This window comes from Ambystoma mexicanum, chromosome 13 (genome assembly GCF_040938575.1).
Source record: "Ambystoma mexicanum isolate Mex_15411 chromosome 13, UKY_AmexF1_1, whole genome shotgun sequence".
Classification (NCBI taxonomy): domain Eukaryota; kingdom Metazoa; phylum Chordata; class Amphibia; order Caudata; family Ambystomatidae; genus Ambystoma; species Ambystoma mexicanum.
This window is the reverse complement of record NC_090938.1, coordinates 159,176,979-159,197,467: the sequence shown is the minus strand read 5'-3', so window position 1 is coordinate 159,197,467 and position 20,489 is coordinate 159,176,979. Positions and strand designations below refer to the sequence as shown.

Below are 20,489 nucleotides of genomic sequence, written 5' to 3'. Positions count from 1 at the left end.
CCTGCTTATTTGATAACCGAACACTCAAGACTATGAGAGGCGTGTCCCTTATTTTATAGTAAAACTATATTGCATGAAAGGAAGTTGTTTAAGGCCCAGCTTTAAAGTGGGGGCAGGGATGAGGATCTCTACTTTTAACAGGTGCGCTTACAATGCGATAGGTCCCACTTTTTTTCAACCATAATGCTTTGCACTGAAATCCAATTTGAACATTTAAGTTTTGGGACAAATTTCGATATTTTTGCTTTGTACTTTTTTACTTTCTTCTTTATTACTGATCACACTATTTTTTTTTTACTTCTTAGTTTTTTTCGTATTTAATATTATTACGGGCAATTTTCCATGGGATATTTTAAAATAGAACATATTTATACTGCGTCCCAGCGGCAAGTGAAAAATAAGCCAGGAGTAAAAATGTCCAATTGCAAGCTACTAGCCAGGCATAAAAAAGTCACTGGCCCCACCAGTTCTCCATATTTAAACAGCACTCAATAATCGCCAAAAGTCCATTATCACTCGTCAATGGTTCGTAGCGAGTGCACATTGTCGAGGCATGGATAAGCTTGCGGTTAGTAACATTGAAAGTCTCCTCGAATTCCATAGTCCTCTCCAGCATTGGATTTTTTAAAGATTCACCCCATGTTTATTCCACATTTTCAAGCCGAGAAGCAGAGCCTAATGATGATGATGGTGCGGGGGAGGGGAGGCGAGGCGCCTCAAATTCTATAAATCTATGAAGGTTATCAGGGCTTAATAAGTGCAGCTATTGAACAGTAACTTTTTCATCCCACGTGTTCACAATTTTCTCTTTCTGCCATCGGAGCACACACCTACTTATTTAGAATTGCTAAGTTCTCATGGTGCACCCAATTGGATTGTACTCTAATGTAAATTGAATGATATCTTGAATTCCAAGCATTTGCAGATATTGACGATGTACAGCTGGAAAATTGATGATCTTATAAAGATATGCTGCGCAATGTGTTTTTACAGAATTTCTCTATCTAACTTAGTCTAAAGTCTTTATTTTGATTTTTTGATTTATTTGGGAATAATTAACTGCTCACGTGTTGTCTTGTGTTGCTGTTTTAACACCTGATCAAGGTCTCTCTCTCATGGGGGCTGTAGTGCTCCATGGTACCCAGCCTTATCTCACCTTGAGATGCAAATCTGAAAGTCTAAGGGTTAATATGATGAAGGTTTGAACCAACTCAGGTGTAAGATGTCTGCGTTCTGGAGATATGAATCCTCCAACATCCGAAAGGTTAAGATTTCTTATCCATGTGATTTGCTTGAGTCACGATACTAGGAACCTCTTAAGGATGTAGGTTTCATGTTGTACAGAGCCACGCACATGGTCCCACAGATGCTCCAAGACCCTCAGCAATGTCAATTCTTCTGTTCTTTGGGTTTTGCCCACTGCTGCTTCACCTATGAATGGTCTTCAGATGCTTTTGTTGTATTAGGACCTAATGAGCTGTTGAGCCGTTGAAGGGCTAATCACGTTCTCATAGATGATGGAAATTCTGATGGTCCCATATTGGAAAACCTAAATGCCCAGTGGGCTAATGCTGCAGGGTGTGTTTGATGCCATAGACTATGTGACAGATACAGCCTCTGCTACAAGCCCCTAAAGGTGTACACCTATCCGGACGGCTAACTTTTCAGATGGTTATTCAGTAGGTCATTTTATGGGTCGAGCAGAAGCATGAGATGATTGCGCCATGTGCAGTAAGTCTTTCTGAGTTCCATTTCAACCATGGGATATTTCTTTTCAGCTCAGTCTGAACAACAAGCAGCTGACGCAGATGTTGAAGAAATCTACAACTCCTGTGCCGGTGCAAGAAGAGGACCCTCTGGCGTTCTATGAAAGCCATACAGCACAGATTGAGGTATGGATAAATATCAGCTTTTTTTTTCTCTTTTTTATATTACAGGTGTCAGTGCATTAGTGCCCTGTCCATTCTTCTGGGCAGGGTTCTACCTGTCCTGTAAAACTCCATCAATGTGATCTTCTTTCAGAAGTGCAATGTCACTTCTCTGGGATATCGGCAATGCTAACCTCCCGCAGCAGTGCTCGGTTTGCTCTTTAGCACTCTAGACGTGTGTGTATGCTATGCCTGTATCTTGACTGTGCTATGGAGCTTAAGCAGCATACGCTTCAAGCAATACTATCATAAAAGTTACATTCATCATATTTATTCAAAATGCAAATCATTTGAGTTCCCAGGTGCAGCAGCGTGACAGCAAGTGGGTTAACAGGCATGCCTTTACTTTTGATATTTTTGTAGAAGCCAAGAAAAACAATCAGCAAATCATCAAGTAAAGGGTTATGAGACCAAAATTCCAACCTATATTTCTGCCACGAGAAACTGAGCGTATTTGCATTTCCCTGGCATGATTTACCTGACATTTTCCTGATGAAAACCTCTTCTGGCAATGAAAAGTCACCTTGTTTGCTGGTGCAGGTCTTGACACACAGCTGGATGGGTGGTTTTCAATGGTTGATGGCAGCCTGTATTTGATTCAGTGGGGACAGATTCTGCCCAAGGGGTAGCCCTTTAAGGAAACCCGGTGTGCATCCAATACAGAGCCCAAGAGGGTAACCATCTTTCCTAAGTTCCGGCTGGTGAATTGTTTTCACTGAAAGGCATAATGTTCCTAAAGTTTGTGTGGGGGACGCCTGTGTGTTAGGAAAGATTTCATATTGTAGGTAATTTTCCTTCCATGTGGCAACCCCCAAACATTTTGCTGTTGTTTTACACCCTGATCTAGACTTTGTCAGAGAAGCACAGCCTCCTGCCGCACTCCTCTGGGCTTTCGCTCCATTCTTACGGGGAAACTGACATGCCCTTAAGATAGTCAGTACCGTGAAACGTTGTTTTCCGTAGTTCTTTTCTCATGTTGCAGCTTTCGCGCAACATTGCACAAGAGGGCACTGTAAGCTAAGTTTCTGCTCTCTTGGGTCTCTAGTCACTCTACAGGCCCTAGAAACTCTCATTGGATTGTTAATGAACGGTGCAAGTGAAACACGGACGGGACGGGTGGCAGTGATCGTTTCTTTGTGTTTTGAGCTCCTTTTGGCTTTTTAAGTGTGTTTCTCGCGCTTAGCCCAAAATGGTGGCCTGGCTTCCAAAATGGCCAGACCACAAGGCTCTTTGTCCTGCCCGCTGACCGTCTTGCCCCCTTCACCTTCCCCAGGTCGAGCCGACCCGGGCCTTCCTTATTTGGGCATGTACTTTCCCGCGAAACACAGATGCTTTCGCGGGCTTCTACAGGCCTGGTGTGAGCCTCCAGGATGTGGGCTGGGATGTCTGGTCCCAATACACATCCTGGGTGCCAGAGAGTCTAGTGTGTCTTGAATGCCTGGGACCACAGTGGTCCGTGATAGGTCCACGTATGGTGTGAGTGTTTTGTGAGCAGATCTCCCATTGGGTCCTCTCTGTTTTGGCGCGAAGGGAACTCTGGATAAGAGGAGGCTGGAAACACCACTACCATGTCGATCTCCTGAGTTCTCACGAACTACGGATACAGGAGCCAAGTATCCTGCAACTAAGAGGCTGAACCGAGGAATCGCTGGTGACCCACTGAGGGACTGCTCCTCTGCACTGCTGTCGCCCTGTGAGACCATTCTGCCTCTGATCGAACGAGAAGGCCAGTACTGGTACTTCGACCCTTTGGAATAGTGCGAACAACTATTCTCGGCATCTTCATCATCTCCTGCACGTAAGCCTTCGGAAGCATCTCTGGGCCATCCAGTGGACTGATCAGCTTACCCAGGAGTCTTCCTCTGTCACCGCCGTCAGGTTGCTGCTGTATTCCCAGTCCTTGACACGCTCACACGATTCGTACACTTGGCATTCCCAGGTCTGAAGTGAGAAGTGTACATTGGGCTGAAATACACACAGCCGCTTCGTTGCCCTGCTGTGGTAACAATCTGTGCCGGTTCACTGTGTTTGGGACATCCTCAACTCTAACTTCTGCTGCCGCGGAATCTACACGACACCGAGACGTCCCCTGCTCATATCTGAACCTGCCAGCACTGAAACTGACGCGGACAAGCCTGGGTCTGCCTGCATCGGGGACTGGTGAGTAGCAACGCTAGGAACCGGTCTCCCTCCTCCTGCAGTAGGCTGTAGCTTTTCCTCGCTGTGTTAAACAGCACGCCTTTTTCGCACTCGCACTCTGCTTCTGCCCACAAGTGGAGGCCGCGCTGAGTAGCGGAGATCTGTTCGCCCTCCTTTGTTCACCGCTCTGAACTGCCTGATTTCCTTGAACAGACTCCCCTTGGCCCCTTGGCACCAGCGTGTGCAGGTACTTTTGAGCACAAGGCTCCACTCTTCGTAGGACTCGGACTTCCTTCTAGTTAGGTGGCCTCTGAAGGTGAACTGGGTCTAACGATTACTTGCACTGCCTGTTTTCCTCCCCATCTAGGTGGTCTGCATATTTTGTGCTTCGAACTCTTTAGACCCTTCGGTAATTGTATATATATTGTATTTCATTGTGATGTGTTGGTTTACTTGAGTTTTACGGTGATTCTTTACTGTGGTCAATGTTACAGAGGCCTTGTAATAAATGTATCTATATTTTTAATATAACACCTGCTTGGAGTAATTTGTAAGCGTCCTTGCTTTGTGTGCTCATTGCGGGCTTTCAGTCACCCTCAACCCTCTTGAAGCCTAGTCTTGACCGCCGCCATCGCTACCCTGATTGGTCTCGCTTGTCCAGAGGTTACCCTGTTCCAAGAAACTAGGCTGGCCTTCTGAACGTCTGCCCCTCCAGGACAGAGTTCAGAAATCCATCTTAACAAATTGGTGTACAGCGGTGGGATACAAATGAAGGTATCCAGTGTTGCGCACGAGCGAAGGCATTTCAAGTTATTCCTACCAGGACACATAGTGAATTGTCGTAGTATAACTTTTAAAAGGCCATAGTCCTATCTAACAGTATGGAAACAAATACCTTGTTAACTTTAAATGCTTCTAAATCCGAAACATTGAAAAAGATGTGTGTGGAGAGAGGTGTCTCCTCTCAAGGCACCAAATTGGATATAATCCAAAGAATCGTGGCGTGGCAAGAAGCTCAGCTTGACGCTATAGCTTCTTAGGACAGTGCAGAAGGAGGTGGGGCTGCTCTCACTGGTAGAACTGACAGTTCTGCCGCTGCACTGGTCCACCGCGACCATGAGGACAGGGAGGATGCGATGTCCAATGTTTCCTCTGCCAGTGTTGATGGGGAAGCCATGCTTGAATTCAAGAAACAAGAGCTGCTGTTTAGGCAGAAGGAGCTGGAGTTCAATAGGGCCAAACTCCAGGAAGAGCTTGAGTTCAATAGGGTCAAGCTAAAAATCGAACAGGCAGAACAACAGAAAGACAGGGATCACCAGTTGGAACTGGCCAAGCTTCAAGTTGCCAATGGATCCAAGGGTCCTGGACATGGGTTTGGGGCCTCCTCTAATGCAAGGTTTCCAAAAGATCTACTCTGTGTGTATGAGGAAAAGAATGACATTATGGACTGACTGAATACGTTTGAGTATGCATGTGAAGTTCAACAAGTTGACAATGCTGATAAAATTGCCTGGTTACTCAGCAGACTGCCCCATTCTGGCTGCAGTGCCATTATGGAAATGTCGAAGGCTGAGCGAGAAGATTTTGCAATGTTGAAGCAAACTCTCATTTTAAAGTTTGGAAAGACTCCTGCCCAATATTTAAAACGATTCCAAGAGTATAAGAAAAAAGAAGGTGGTACTTGGGTATCTTATGTAACCGAATCCTTAAAAAACTTGACTGGCTGGGTCGAAGGTTATAAGGTTTCTACCTTTGAAGGTATGATAAGTCTTGTCATGCTGGAACATATTTTTGCATCTTCTTCCCCTGAGCTTAAGCAGCATTTTGCAGATTCAAAGGAGATAGATCCTAAGAAGCTTGCCATTGCAGCAGATTTATGGGTGTCACATCGAGTGTCCCATAAGGACAAAACTCATCCTGGTAAGCAGGAGGAAGGGAAAAAGTCCAAAGATAAGGAGGGTGGAGAATCTGATAAATCTTCTTCTCAAAAGGGCCACAAAAAGAAAAATAAAGGTAAGACACAAGAGAACTCACAGGGTATTGGAGGTCAGCCTCCGAAACAGAACTCTGGTTTTAGTAAGCCTCCCTATGTAAACAGACCCAATGGATCTTGTTTTGCTTGTGGAGCAACTGACCATGTGAAGGGGGATCCCCAGTGTAAGGTTAAACCTTTGGGGGGTCCACTCCGCTAATCTGGCCTTCTCCTCCTACGAGGAAGAAGAGATTACAGGAGCATCCTTCTCCTCAGACTCCTTCCCCAGTGGGATAGAAGCTGAGGTAGTTTTAGTTTCCCTGGGTTCCTGGGAGCCTAAAGTTGCAGAGGCTTATGCTAGGATTCCAGATAATACCCAGCACTACTTTAAAGACAGTGTGCTGATCAATGGAGTCAATACTCCAGCTCTTAGGGATAGTGGGTGCAGTCGAACTGTAGTGGATTCAACCTTGGTAGACTCAGAGGAAGTTGCCAGAGCTACTCTGATGCCCACTAAATTGGCTGACGGCCCACCTCGCATGTTTCCAGTAATACCTGTAAATCTTACTTTAAATGGTACAGCAGTCAGGATTCCAGTGAGCATTCAGAGAAACGTCCCAGGAAAGGTCTTATTGGGCAACGATCTCAGAGCTTTAGGGCTCGTAGGAGACACTGCTGACAGACCCTGCACACGGTCTCAAACACGGGCAGCATTGGCCAAGACCAATGCACGGCCCCAGCCAAAGGGGAAACCCAAGGCTGAAGGAGTAAAGAAACCAAAACGAGGGAAAGAAAATATTCCCCCGAACTCACCTACCACTGCGGTGGAGGAAGTTGGTCAATCGCCCCCGGAATTGACGAGGAGGCGGCGATACCTGAAGTATTTGACCCCAATGACCATCCTGAACTAAAAGACTTGTTAGTAGAAGGTGGTCCTGACAGGGAAGAATTCAGTAGAGGCCAACGTGAGTGCCCATCTCTGGAAGGCCTAAGGAGACAGGCCTGCTCCCATCTTGAGCGTGAACCTCCTGGGAAGCATCGGATTTATTGGGAAGGTGGACTCCTGTATAGTGAGCCCACAGAGTCTACGGAAGGAGACCATAGGAGGTTGGTGGTTCCCCTTGCTGTAAGACCCTTCCTCCTGCAGCTGGCGCATGAAGTGCCCTTTGCTGGTCACATTGGTATTAAAAGGACCAAGCAAAGGTTATCCATGCACTTCTACTGGCCCAAGATGGGGGTGCAAGTAGAAAGTCACTGTAGGAGTTGTGCCTCCTGCCAGTTATCTGGTGAGAGTGGCTCAACAATCCAAGCTCCATTGGTACCACTCCCAGTTGTGGGAATACCATTCGAAAGGGTAGGGACTGACATTGTTGGTCCCCTTGACCCGCAAACATCCTCAGGCAATAGGTTTATCCTGGTGCTAGTCGACTATGCTACCAGATATCCTGAGGCTATCCCATTGAAAACTGTAACTGCCAAGTCAGTTGCAAAAGCGTTACTTGGCATCTTTACTAGGGTTGGCTTCCCTAAAGAAGTTGTGTCTGACAGAGGCAGCAACTTTATGTCAAAGTATATGCAGGCTATGTGGAAGGAATGTGGGGTCACCTACAAGTTCTCTTCCGCATACCACTCCCAGACCAATGGTCTGGTGGAACGGTTCAACAGAACGTTAAAGAGTATGATTGGGGCTCTGGAAGAACCTCAAAGAAGAAAATGGGATCTTCTTTTACCATGCTTACTGTTTGCCTACCGAGAGGTACCACAGGAGGGTGTTGGCTTCAGCCCCTTTGAACTTCTGTTGGGTCACCCTGTGCAGGGACCCTTAGCCATAGTCAAGGAGGGATGGGAGATGCCCACTCCCCCTATTACTACCAACGGAGTCGACTATGTTTTAGGGCTCAGAAAACAGATGGTACTTCTGATGGGTCTTGCTAGTGACAAGTTGAAGGCAGGACAAGCGCTGGTGAAACATTGGTACGACCAGAAAGCTTCCCTCATCAACTTTACACCTGGTCAGCAAGTCCTGATCATGAATCCCATAAGGCCTAGAGCTTTACAGGACAAATGGTCAGGCCCTTACACAGTGGTGGAGCCCCTGGGTGAGGTCAACTATTTAGTGGACCTTGGAAGGCCTAGACAGGCTCCAAAAGTGTTCCACGTAAATAGGCTGAAGGCTTTCGTCCCAAGAGTCGAAATCGCAGCACTGCTACTGGCTTCAGATGTTGAGGAAGAGGAGTCTGAACCTCTCCCCAACTTGTTCCAAAGCGGTCCTTCAGATAGCTCCTTTGAGGGTGTCCGAGTGGCCCCTCACCTGACTTCTGATCAGCAGGCAGAGGTGAAAAGTTTGCTTAGGCAATTTTCCCCCCTGTTTTCGCAGTCCCCTGGTTTGACACCTGGGCAGACCATGTGAAACACCTCGGGATTGTGCTACAGGCTCTTCAGAAAGCACACTTGACCATAAAGGCTAGTAAATGCCAGATTGGACAAGGCTCAGTGGTTTACCTTGGACATGAAGTAGGTGGAGGTAGGATACAGCCTCTACCCAGTAAAGTACAAGCAGTACAAGACTGGCCTATCCCCACTACACAGACCCAAGTGAGAGCCTTCTTAGGACTCACGGGGTATTACCGCAACTTCATGGCAGACTATGGCACCATAGCTGCCCCTCTGACTGCCCTCACCACTCTGAAGAAACCGAAGAAGGTAACTTGGACCGACGAGTGCGAGAAGGCCTTCAATGGCTTAAAAGACTCCTTGTGCCAGGCCCCTGTCCTTAGGGCCCCTATCCTTCGGGCCCCTGATTATCAAAGACCTTTTATTGTGCAGACAGACGCCTCTGACACTGGGCTAGGAGCTGTACTATCGCAAGTAGATGAGAAGGGTAAGGAACACCCTATTGGTTTCATTAGTCGCCAGCTTAAGGACAGAGAGCTCAGATGATCCACAGTAGAGAAAGAATGCTTCTCTGTTGGGTGGGCCCTACCTCTATGGGACCCACTTCACTTTACAAACTGACCATAAGCCCTTAAAGTGGCTGATGAACATGAAGGGAGAGAATCCAAAGTTGCTTAGGTGGTCCATAAGTCTACAAGGCTTTGACTTCACTATTGAGCATAGGTCAGGTGTCCAACATAGCAATGCTGATGGGTTGTCCAGAATGTTTAACCGACCTGAACAAGAGACTCATCCAGGGGTGGATTAGTTCCCCCTGTCCATAGTCTGGGAGGGGCGAGTGTTAGGAAAGATTTCATATGGTAGGTAATTTTCCTTCCATGTGGCAACCCCCAAACTTTTTGCTGTTGTTTTACACCCTGATCTAGACTTTGCCAGAGAAGCACGGCCTCCTGCCGCACTCCTCTGGGCTTTCGCTCCATTCTTACGGGGAAACTGACATGCCCTTAAAACAGTCAGTACCAGGAAACGTTGTTTTCCGTAGTTCTTTTCTCATGTTGCAGCTTTCGCGCAACATTGCACAAGAGGGCACTGTAAGCTAAGTTACTGCTCTCTTGGGTCTCTAGTCACTCTACAGGCCCTAGAAACTCTCATTGGATTGTTAACGAACGGTGCAAGTGAATCACGGATGGGACTGGTGGCAGCGATCATTTCTTTGTGTTTTGAGCTCCTTTTGGCTATTTAAGGGCATTTCGTGATGCGTACCCCCGGGCTTCCGGACCAAGCCCATCAGCCCCAGGAGCAGGCATCCAGATATTTATTAAAACCCCAGCAGCCCCGGCTAGGGGCTGTCTGGGTTCAGTCCTGGCACCTTAGGCACCAGGCTCATAATAGAAATCAGCCCTGGCGCCGTAGGCCCCAGGCTCATAGACATTACTTACCTCATGCAGACCATGCTGCAACTGAATCCACGCCAAAGTGTGGCTTGGATGGGACTATTTTGTTACAGGGACTATTTTTTACTCGGGTGTGGTTCTAGGGAACTTCTTACCTGGAACTACTTTGGAGGCTATTTAAACCACGCCCGATCAGCAACACACGATTCGCGTTATTCTGCATCCAGCAGCATAACGCTCACCGTGTCTGCAGTCAGCATCCAGACTTCAGCCACGCCCGACTCGAATCCAGAGCTCCTAGCAAAAGAGGAAAGAAGAAGGAAAGGTTAGGACACCGACATTATTTCAATCCTTACCTGATTCCGGATCCATCACGTCTTCGAACTTGAAAAGGACACTATTTCGGCACGCGTCACATCGCCAGCTGCAGCGCCGCGCCATTCTCACCAGTCCTCACAGCATTTTTCGATCCGGCGCTGTCTCCATCACCTTCTTGCCGAACTCCAGCACCTGGGGGAAAACAAAAGAAACAACAAGGTGAGCCAAGAGAGGTGACAAATACAATCTCTTACCACCATAGGCTTACCTGATTTATCACCGGAGGCATTACACGTTATACGCCTCATCTTCATTTGCCGCCCCTATAAAGGGGGAAACAACAAGTTAAACTCATGCAACTTTTACCGGACAGTGTTTGGTAATACAGACTCTTACCTGGACGCCATCAGCTGCCTCCAGGCAATATTCTTTTGAACCAGTTGCAATTCAACAAGGGAATGGAATAAGAGTGATCATCGGACATATGAACTCTTTGAACTTTATAAACCCCGGAGTCAATATTCCTCCGGAACTCCTCCAGCACCTTCAAACCAGTGAAGAAACTGGTATCTACGCGCCCCTGCATGCCATGCAGGATGGAGAGCTCATCATTTAAAAACATAAGGTGAAGTCACTAAAAGGGGATATCAGAGGTGACAAGAGGGGAGAACGAGAACAGTGGGAGGGGACCATCACTACAATCCACGGGTGGCTAATTCCCTTTCTCCACTTGCAGGAGAATACTTCTAAGGATCAAGCAGATGAGATTAGGCGGGCCAGTCCAGACAGTCATCTCAGCACTACGCATCACGTTGGTGGAGACCGCAGCAGTTCGGGTCCGATCGACGCCCCTGTGGGAACCAGGTGAGTGTAACAGAACGCAAAGCCTAGCTACAAATCCCCACTCGGGCATAATGGAAACCTCAGAAACCGACCAACTAGCCCTATTGTCAGGGGAATTTAGGGCAGAAGTGCACTCCGCGCGCCAAGAAACTAATGCCCTCAAGAGAGAACTGATTGTGTCAAAGGAGCGCTCTGATGATCTTGCTAGACAATTGCTGCAAAACCAAGCTGGGCAAACACCATTACCTGGACTCGGGAGGTATCCAACTCCTGTTTCATCGAGGAATCCTGTGCAAGTGGTTCTACCAGGGAGAATTCCTTTAGCTCCACCCGAACGTTTTGCTGGGGACCCGAACAAGTTTGCTGTGTTTATGAACCAATGCCGCTTGCACTTTTTATGCAGACCTGGAGCTTTTCCAAACGACCAAGCCAAAGTAGCCTTTGTGCTATCATACCTTAGTGGCAGCGCAGCGGATTGGTCAATTCCACTAGTTAACCAGGATATCCCTCTTCTTGGGGATTTTCAAGGTTTTCAATTGAGCATGGAAAGACTATTTGCCAGACATTCACAGGGACAGGCCCTGGATGATGAACTTTTATCCTTACGACAAGGTAACCACGATCTACAAACCTATATTGCAACCTTCAATAGGTTGGTGGTGGAAACCGGATGGCCAGAGGTAAAACGAATTACATTATTTCATCGTGGACTTCGGGGTGAACTCAAAGATGTTTTGGCCCACGTTGTGAACCCACCTCAGGATTGCGCAGAATGTATAGACTTAGTGGTCCAGTTAGACCACCGACTTCAGAATAGAAAGGCTGATCGAGCTAAGTTCGAGAATCGGGTATTGGTTAAACCCAATGTTACCCCCAAAGGAACAGATGCATCAGAACCGATGCAGATCGGGGGGGTTAAGGGACCCTTGACTCAAAGGGAAAGAGAAAGGAGACAGCAGATGCAATTGTGTCTGTACTGTGGGGCCTCAGGACATTTTCTACGGGATTGCCCTTCAAAACCATCCAAGAAAGTAGTCGGAGTTGCTGATAGAAATCAAACAGAGCCTGATTCGGGAAACGACCACGCCCGACAAGCGTAGAGGTCCGCTTGCCGAGCTTGAAAAAGGATACTCAGACCTCGCACCTCATCATACCTATGGTCCTTATTGATCCAAGGCAGCCATCACGTATGCACGCAGTAAAGGCATACATTGATAGCGGGGCCGTAGGTAACTATATGGACCATGAATTGGCTTCTAGGATGAATCTACCTCTCTGCAAAAAGACCACTTCGGATGTCATCACCACAGTCGATGGAACTGAAATTGCCTCTGGGCCTGTAACTCATTCCACCGCACAGATGACACTTTTGGGTCAGGATGGGCATTGAGAGACTATTGTGTTTGATTTAATCAAAGCCCCGCAGTTCCAAATAATACTGGGGATACCTTGGTTGGAAACACATAATCCTTGTATTGATTGGCGAGAGAAGAGAATAACCTTCCCGGATTGTGCACACACCTGTTACCCGGAAAAACCCTTGAACAAAGGCCTGGCCACAGTCGCTACTCCAGTCATGCAGTTACCTCAGGAATATCAAGAATTCCAGGATGTTTTCCAAAAAGAACAGGCAAACACCTTACCACCTCACAGATCGTACGATTGTCAAATCGACCTCATACCCGGTACACAACCTCCATGTAGTGGAATCTACGCCCTTACAGAACCCGAAAACCTTCACCTACGACAATACTTGGACCAATACCTTGCTAATGGCTTCATTCGTCCATCCAAGTCCCCTGCATCCACAGCTTTGTTCTTCGTGCCTAAAAAGGAAGGTGACCTCAGAACGTGCATAGAGTACTGCGCATTAAATCAGATCACGATTAAGAACCGATACCCATTGCCTCTGATCCCCGAATTACTAGACCAAGTAAAGGACGCTTGCATCTACACTAAATTAGATCTCCGAGGGGCATATCATCTGGTGCCTGTAAAGAAAGGCGACAAATGGAAGACTGCCTTTCGCACCAAGTACGGGTTATTCGAATACCAGGTGATGCCCTTCGGGTTGTGCAATGCACCAGCAGCCTTCCAGTATTTTATGAACGATGTCCTTCGTGAACTCATTGACGTCTGTGTTGTCGTATACATAAACGATATTCTGGTGTACTCCTCCTCAGAATCAGACCATGTGAAGCACGTTCGTGCAGTCCTTGAGAACCTACGCCAGCACAAGTTATACGCAAAATTGGAGAAATGTGTTTTTCATTGTACATATGTTGAATTCCTTGGATTTATCCTGACTCCAAAAGGAGTTTGAATGGACTCTCGAAAGGTGGACGCAATCCTCAAGTGGCCATCACCCAGTTCAGTTAAAGGGGTACAAAGCATGCTTGGATTTGCTAATTTCTATCACAGATTTATTCCTGAGTTCTCACATATTGTACACTCCATCACAGCACTTTTTTGCGAAAAAACAAACGTTTTTTGTGGACTGAAGAGGCTGAAAGAGCCTTCCAAGAGCTAAAATCGAAATTCACGTCTGCACTTGTTTTAAAGCATCCACGTCCTGAGCTTCCATACATAGTTGAAACCGATGCATCCAGTTTAGCCATGGGAGCTGTCCTGTCCCAGAAGGATCCTGAAACCGGTCAACTTCATCCAGTAGCTTTCTGGTCAAGAAAGTTCTCAGCACCCAAGTTAAACTATGCGGTTACTGATAAGGAGTTATTAGCCATCAAGTCCGCCTTCAAGGCTTGGCGGCATTATCTTCTCAGTGCTAGGCATACCATCACTGTAATCACCGATCACAGGAACCTGCAGTATTTGAAAACGGCCAAGGCCCAATCATCACGTCAACTTCGATGGGCATTATTCTTTGCCGAATTCGATTTCGTGATCACTTATCGACCAGGTTGTAAAAACGGCAAGGCAGATGCCTTATCCCGAATTAGGATGGGAGAAGCATATTCGAACCCGGAACCAGTGCCTATAATTTCAGAACAAAGAATGCTTGGCATAACTACTCTACAGACTTTAGAAGATATTCATTTAAAAATCCAACAACTTTTCGATCCTGCAGCCCTGCAGGACTGGGTAAAGAAAGGCAAAGATTATTCAGTCAGCAATGACCTACCTTATTATCAAGGGCGTCTATTTCTACCACACAAGGAACTACAAGAACTAGTTATCTCCAATTATCATGATGCTCTGATAGAAGGACATCCAGGTATCGCAAAAACTGAAGCTAAAATTAAAAGACAATTCTGGTGGCCCACCTGGTGAAAAGACATAAAGTCATTTGTGCTATCTTGTGGTATCTGCGCCCAAAACAAAAGTCAAAAGAAAAATCCAGCTGGTCTTTTACAACCTTTGGATATTCCTCCTACACTTTGGCATACTTTGTCTTTAGACTTTATTACTGATCTACCTCCATGTAATGGATTTAACACCATTCTAGCTATTGTGGATCTTTTTTCCAAGATGGCCCACTTTATTCCTTTAAAGGGATTACCTTCCGCTTCAATTTTGGCCAAGGAATTTCTCGAAAACATTGTTCGAATACATGGATTTCCTTCTGTATTGGTCTCTGACCGAGGTAGCCAATTCATTTCTCAATTTTGGAAAAGATGTTGGGCCTCATTACGACCCTGGCGGTAAGGGGTTTACGCCAGCGTTAGCTGCGCCGACCCCTTACCGCCAATTACGAGGTCCCTTAGCGCCATGGAGCTTTTAACACCCGCTTTTAGCGGGTGTTAAAATCCATGGCGCTAAGGGACCATGGAGTTAATTACGCCACCGTAATTTACGGTGGCGTAATTAACGCCTTCCCCACTCCCATTATGCCCTATGGGGCAAAAATGGGAATGGGGAAGGGTAAATGGGGATTGGGGACTTACCGCCCCGCCAAGGTCGGAATGGGGCGGTAAGTCCGCCAACCACCATGGCGTAAACGTAGTTTACGCCATGGTGGTAAAGTGACGGCCCAGGCGGTAACTTACCGCCTGGGTCGTAATGAGGCCCGTTGTCAATTAGCGCAAATCGATGAGAGGTTATCAACAGGTCACCACCCCCAGACTGATAGTCAGATGGAGAGGACCAACCAGACTCTTGAACTGTACCTACGTTGCATGCTACACCAAACCAAAAGCAATTGGAAGGATATTTTATGGATTTCCGAATACACATACAATAACTCTGTACATTCTGCAACCGGACAAAGCCCCTTTTATACCATGTATGGACATCATCCTCGAACATCAGAACTCGATTCGCCTCAATACTTAGAAATGCCCGCAGTGAATTATCTACACTCTACTATTACACAAGCCTTTAAGGAAGCAACAGAACATTTGAAACAAGGGAAAGAGAAATACAAGAAAAATGCTGATCAACATAGAAGCGATGCCCCACAATACCAGATTGGAGATCAAGTTTGGCTGGCTACAAAACACATACCTCTAAAAGGGACTCAGACTTTTAATCCTAGATATTTGGGACCTTACACTATTGAGGCCATTATCAACCCAGTGGCCGTCAAATTGGAACTACCCTCTAATATGCGGATCCATCCTGTCTTTCATGTTTCACTCCTGAAACCAGTTCAACCCGGGACAAGACTAGCCAAACCACCCGACCCCATCCTAATAGACGGGGAACCTGAATTCGAAGTTAAAAATATCCTGGACTGGTTAAATCAAGACTTTTTTATTTAATCGACTGGAAGGGTTACGGACCACAGGAAAGGTCATGGGAACGTAGTGACCACGTTCATGCACCTCGGTTGGTGAAAAAATTCCATTGGAACTTCCCAGACATACCAGGACCGAGGGGAAGAACACCTTTAGGAGGGGCCTTGGGGGGGAGTGCTGTTATGATGCCTACCCCCGGGCATCCGGACCAAGCCCATCAGCCCCGGGAGCAGGCATCCAGATATTTATTAAAACCCCAGCAGCCCCGGCTAGGGGCTGTCTGGGTTCAGGCCTGTTGCCTTAGGCAGCAGGCTCATAGTAGAAATCAGTCCTGGCGCCATAGGCGCCAGGCTCATAGACATTACTTACCTCATGCAGACCATGCTGCAACTGAATCCAAGCCAACGTGAGGCTTGGATGGGACTATTTTGTTACAGGGACTATTTTTTACTCGGTGTGGTTCTGGGGAACTTCTTACCTGGAACTGCTTTGGAGGCTATTTAAACCACGCCCGATCAGCAACACACGCTTCGCGTTATTCTGCATCCAGCAGCATAACGCTCACCTTATCTGCAGTCAGCATCCAGTCTTCAGCCACGCTCGACTCGAATCCAGAGCTCCTAGCAAAAGAGGAAAGAAGAAGGAAAGGTTAGAACACCGACATTATTTCTATCCTTACCTGATTCCGGATCCATCACGTCTTCGAACTTGAAAAGGACATTATTTCTGCACGCATCGCATTGCCAGCTGCAGCACCATGCCATATTCACCAGTCCTCACCGGAGTTTTCGATCCGGCGCTGCCTCCATCATTTTCTTGCCAAACTCCAGCACATGGGGAAAACAAAAGAAACAACAAGGTGAGCCAAGAGAGCCGACAAATACAATCTCTTACCACCATAGGCTTACCTGATTTACCACCGGAGGCATTACCTTTTATACGCCTCATCTTCATTTGCCGCCCCTATAAAGGGAGAAAGCAACAAGTTAAACTCATGCAACTTTTACCGGACAGTGTTGGGTAATACAGACTCTTACCTGAACGCCATCAGCTGGCTCCAGGCAATATTCTTTTGAACCAGTTGCAATTCAACAAGGGAATGGAATAAGAGTGATCATCGGATATATTGAACTCTTGAACTTTATAAACCCCGGAGTCAATATTCCTCCGGAACTCCTCCAGCACCTTCAAACCAGTGAAGTAACTGGTATCTACGCGCCCCTGCATGCCATGCAGGATGGAGAGCTCATCATTTAAAAACGTAAGGTGAGGTCACTAAAAGGGGATATCAGAGGTGACAAGAGGGGAGAACGAGAACAGTGGGAGGGGGCCATCACTACAATCCACGGGTAGCTAAATCCCTTTCTCTACTTGCAGGAGAATACTTCTACGTATCAAGCAGACGAGATTAGGTGGGCCAGTCCAGACAGTCATCTCAGCACTACGCATCACGTTGGTGGAGACCGCAGCTGTCTGGGTCCGATCGACGCCCCTGTGGGAACCAGGAAAGCGTAACAGCACGTTTCTCGCGCTTAGCCCAAAATGGTGGCCTGGCTTCCGAAATGGCCAGACCACAAGGCTCTTTGTCCTGCCCACTGAACGTCTTGCCCCCTTCACCTTCCCCAGGTCGAGCAGACCCGGGCCTTCCTTTTTTGGGCATGTACTTTCCCGCGAAACAGAGATGCTTTCGCGGGCTTCTACAGGCCTGGTGTGAGCCTCCAGGATGTGGGCTGGGATGTCTGGTCCCAATACACATCCTGGGTGCCAGAGAGTCTAGTGTGTCTTGAATGCCTGGGACCACAGTGGTCCATGATAGGTCCACGTATGGTGTGAGTGTTTTGTGAGCAGATCTCCCATTGGGTCCTCTCCGTTTTGGCACAAAGGGAACTCTGGATAAGAGGAGGCTGGAAACACCACTACCATGTCGATCTCCTGAGTTCTCACGAACGACGGATACAGGAGCCAAGTATCCTGCAAGTAAGAGGCTGAACCGAGAAATCGCTGGTGACCCGCTGAAGGACTGCTCCTCTGCACTGCTGTCGCCCTGTGAGACCATTCTGCCTCTGATCGAACGAGAAGGCCTGTACTGGTACTTTGACCCTTTGGAATAGTGGGAACAACTATTCTCGGCATCTTCATCATCTCCTGCACGTAAGCCTTCGGAAGCGTCTCTGGGCAATCCAGTGGACTGACCAGCTTACCCAGGAGTCTTGCTCTGTCACCACCGTCAGGTTGCTGCTGTATTCCGAGTCCTTGACACGCTCACACGATTCGTACACTTGGCATTCCCAGGTCTGAAGTGAGAAGTGTACATTGGGCTGAAATACACACAGCCGCTTCGTTGCCCTGCTGTGGTAACAATCTGTGCGGGTTCACTGCGTTTGGGACATCCTCAACTCTAACTTCTGCTGCCGCGGAATCTACATGACGCCGAGTCGTCCCCTGCTCATATCTGAACCTGCCAGCACTGAAACTGACACAGAGAAGCCTGGGTCTGCCTGCATCGGGGACCGGTGAGTAGCAACGCTAGGAACCGGTCGCCCTCCTGCAGTAGTCTGTAGCTTTTCCTTGCTGTGTTAAACAGCACGCCTTTTTCGCACTCTGCTTCTGCCCACAAGTGGAGGCCGCGCTTGAGTAGCGGAGATCTGTTCGCCCTCCTTCGTTCACCGCTCTGAACTGCCTGATTTCCTTGAAGAGACTCCCCTTGGCCCGTTGGCACCAGCGTGTGCAGGTACTTTTGAGCACAAGGCTCCACTCTTCGTAGGGCTCGGACTTCCTTCTAGTTAGGTGGCCTCTGAAGGTGAACTGGGTCTAACGATTACTTGCACTGCCTGTTTTCCTCGCCATCTAGGTGGTCTGCATATTTCGTGCCTCGAACTCTTTAGACCCTTCGGTAATTGTATATACATTGTATTTGATTGTTATGTGTTGGTTTACTTGAGTTTTACCGTGATTCTTTACTATGGTCAATGTTACAGAGGCCTTGTAATAAATGTGTCTATATTTTGAATATAACACCTGCTTGGAGTAATTTGTAAGCATCCTTGCTTTGTGTGCTCATTGCAGGCTTTCAGTCACCCTCACCCCTCTTGAGACCTAGTCTTGACCGCCGCCATCTCTACCCTGATTGGTCTGGCTTGTCCAGAGGTTACCCTGTTCCAAGAAACTAGGCTGGCCTTCTGAACCTCTGCCCCTCCAGGACAGAGTTCAGAAATCCATCTTAACACCGTAGATGGTGGGAAGAGAGACAAAGACACCAATGAGAGGTGCCGGAACATTCCAAGAAGGTGGCAGAGGCATGCCCTACAGAAGGTGTTTTAGATGTGGAAGCACCACGCACTTCGCCGTGGACAGGGAGTGTTTTGCACGGCATATCATTTGTCGTGAATGTGGAAGAAAGGGACACTTAGCACGATGTTGCAAGAACTTTATGGGTGGTCAAGTTAACGAGATTTATGCAAATGAGGAAATGTATGAGTCTGAAAATGTGGGCAGGGAAGCTGTGTTCTCAATCAATGCTGTGGAAGGGAAAGTGAGAATACCTGAACCCTATGCTGATGTTGTGGTTGTAGGCATACCAGTGAGTGAAAATGTTAATTGACAGTGGGGCAGATTATACACTGATTAGTATCGATATATTTCGAGAAACAAATTTCAGTGTTGCACTCTGTGGGAAGATGGGGTCAAGGCGAATGCGTATGGGGATGTACCCATTGAAATCATAGGTTGTTTTGAAGGAGAGGTCGAGTTCAAAGGGAGAAAAGCTATGTCCACTATTCACGTAACAGCCAAGGGTGGCGAGTTATTGTCTTGGAGCGACTAGGCAGCCTTGAAGATCAGGTTGTAAGTCAGCCATCCTGAACAAGTACTAATGGTGAGAGAGGTTGAAACACAAGTCAATGCAGTGGAAATGATAGAGGTGAAGCATGAGTCAAAGTTGGGTGTTAGAGAGGGTTTGTGCACAAGATTAAATTAAAGAGGGGGGCTGTTACCAAAGCTGCCAAGTTGCGTACAGTACCTCTTGCACTACGCAAAGAAGTAGAGAATGAGATACTAAAGATATAGAGAGAATACAGACCTCTGAATGGGTGAGCCCCATTGTGGTGGTTAAAAAAGCAAATGGACAAACAAGGCTCTGTATTGCCCTTAGGCACCTCAATAGTATGGTTGTTGCTGAAATATTTCCCCTTCCTAGGATTGATTATTTGTTGGTAGGTGTGTCAGGAGAAACAGTTTTTTCAATGCTTGATTTGAAGTCAGCTTATCATCAAGTAGTACTTCACAAGGACTCTAGAGATCTCACAGCATTCATAACTCCCATAGGATTATTTAGATGTGTGAGAATGCCTTTTGGACTAGTGTCCACCGTCAGTGTGTTCCAAAACATAATGTATAGGCTGTTGGGGGGTGAAGCAGGAGTAATGTGTTATGAAGATGATATTCTAGTGTGTTATGCCGACGAGAAAGAACATGATGTGAGACTCAAGAGGGTTTTGAAGATTTTGGAGGAGGCTGGGTTAACAATTGCCAAGGAGAAGTGCACGTTCAGAGCTAAGAAAGTAGTCTATCTTGGACACAAGATTTCTGGAATTGGAGTCTGGCCTAAAGAAGATGCCATAGAGGCAATTAAGGGCATGCTGTCTCCCAAGAGCAAAGCTGATGTTTTGTCTTTTTTGGGATTGATTGAGTTCTACAGAACATTTATTAGAGGGTTAGCAGACAATACCAGGAACATGCGGAGGCTGGCACGCAAAGGGGTCAACTTCAAGTGGGATGAGAAATGTGAAGCAGAATTTAAAGACATAAA

At 47.1% G+C, this 20,489-nt stretch overlaps 1 protein-coding gene across 1 annotated transcript in view; it reads left to right on the top strand.

Moving 5' to 3' along the window:
- ITPR3 (inositol 1,4,5-trisphosphate receptor type 3) overlaps window positions 1–20,489 on the top strand; it is a 510,867-nt gene that overhangs the window by 443,837 nt on the left and 46,541 nt on the right. Inside the window, exon 47 of the mRNA XM_069633522.1 lies at window positions 1,779–1,892. Coding sequence (XP_069489623.1) covers window positions 1,779–1,892 — 114 coding nt within the window. The remainder of the gene's footprint in view (window positions 1–1,778; window positions 1,893–20,489) is intronic.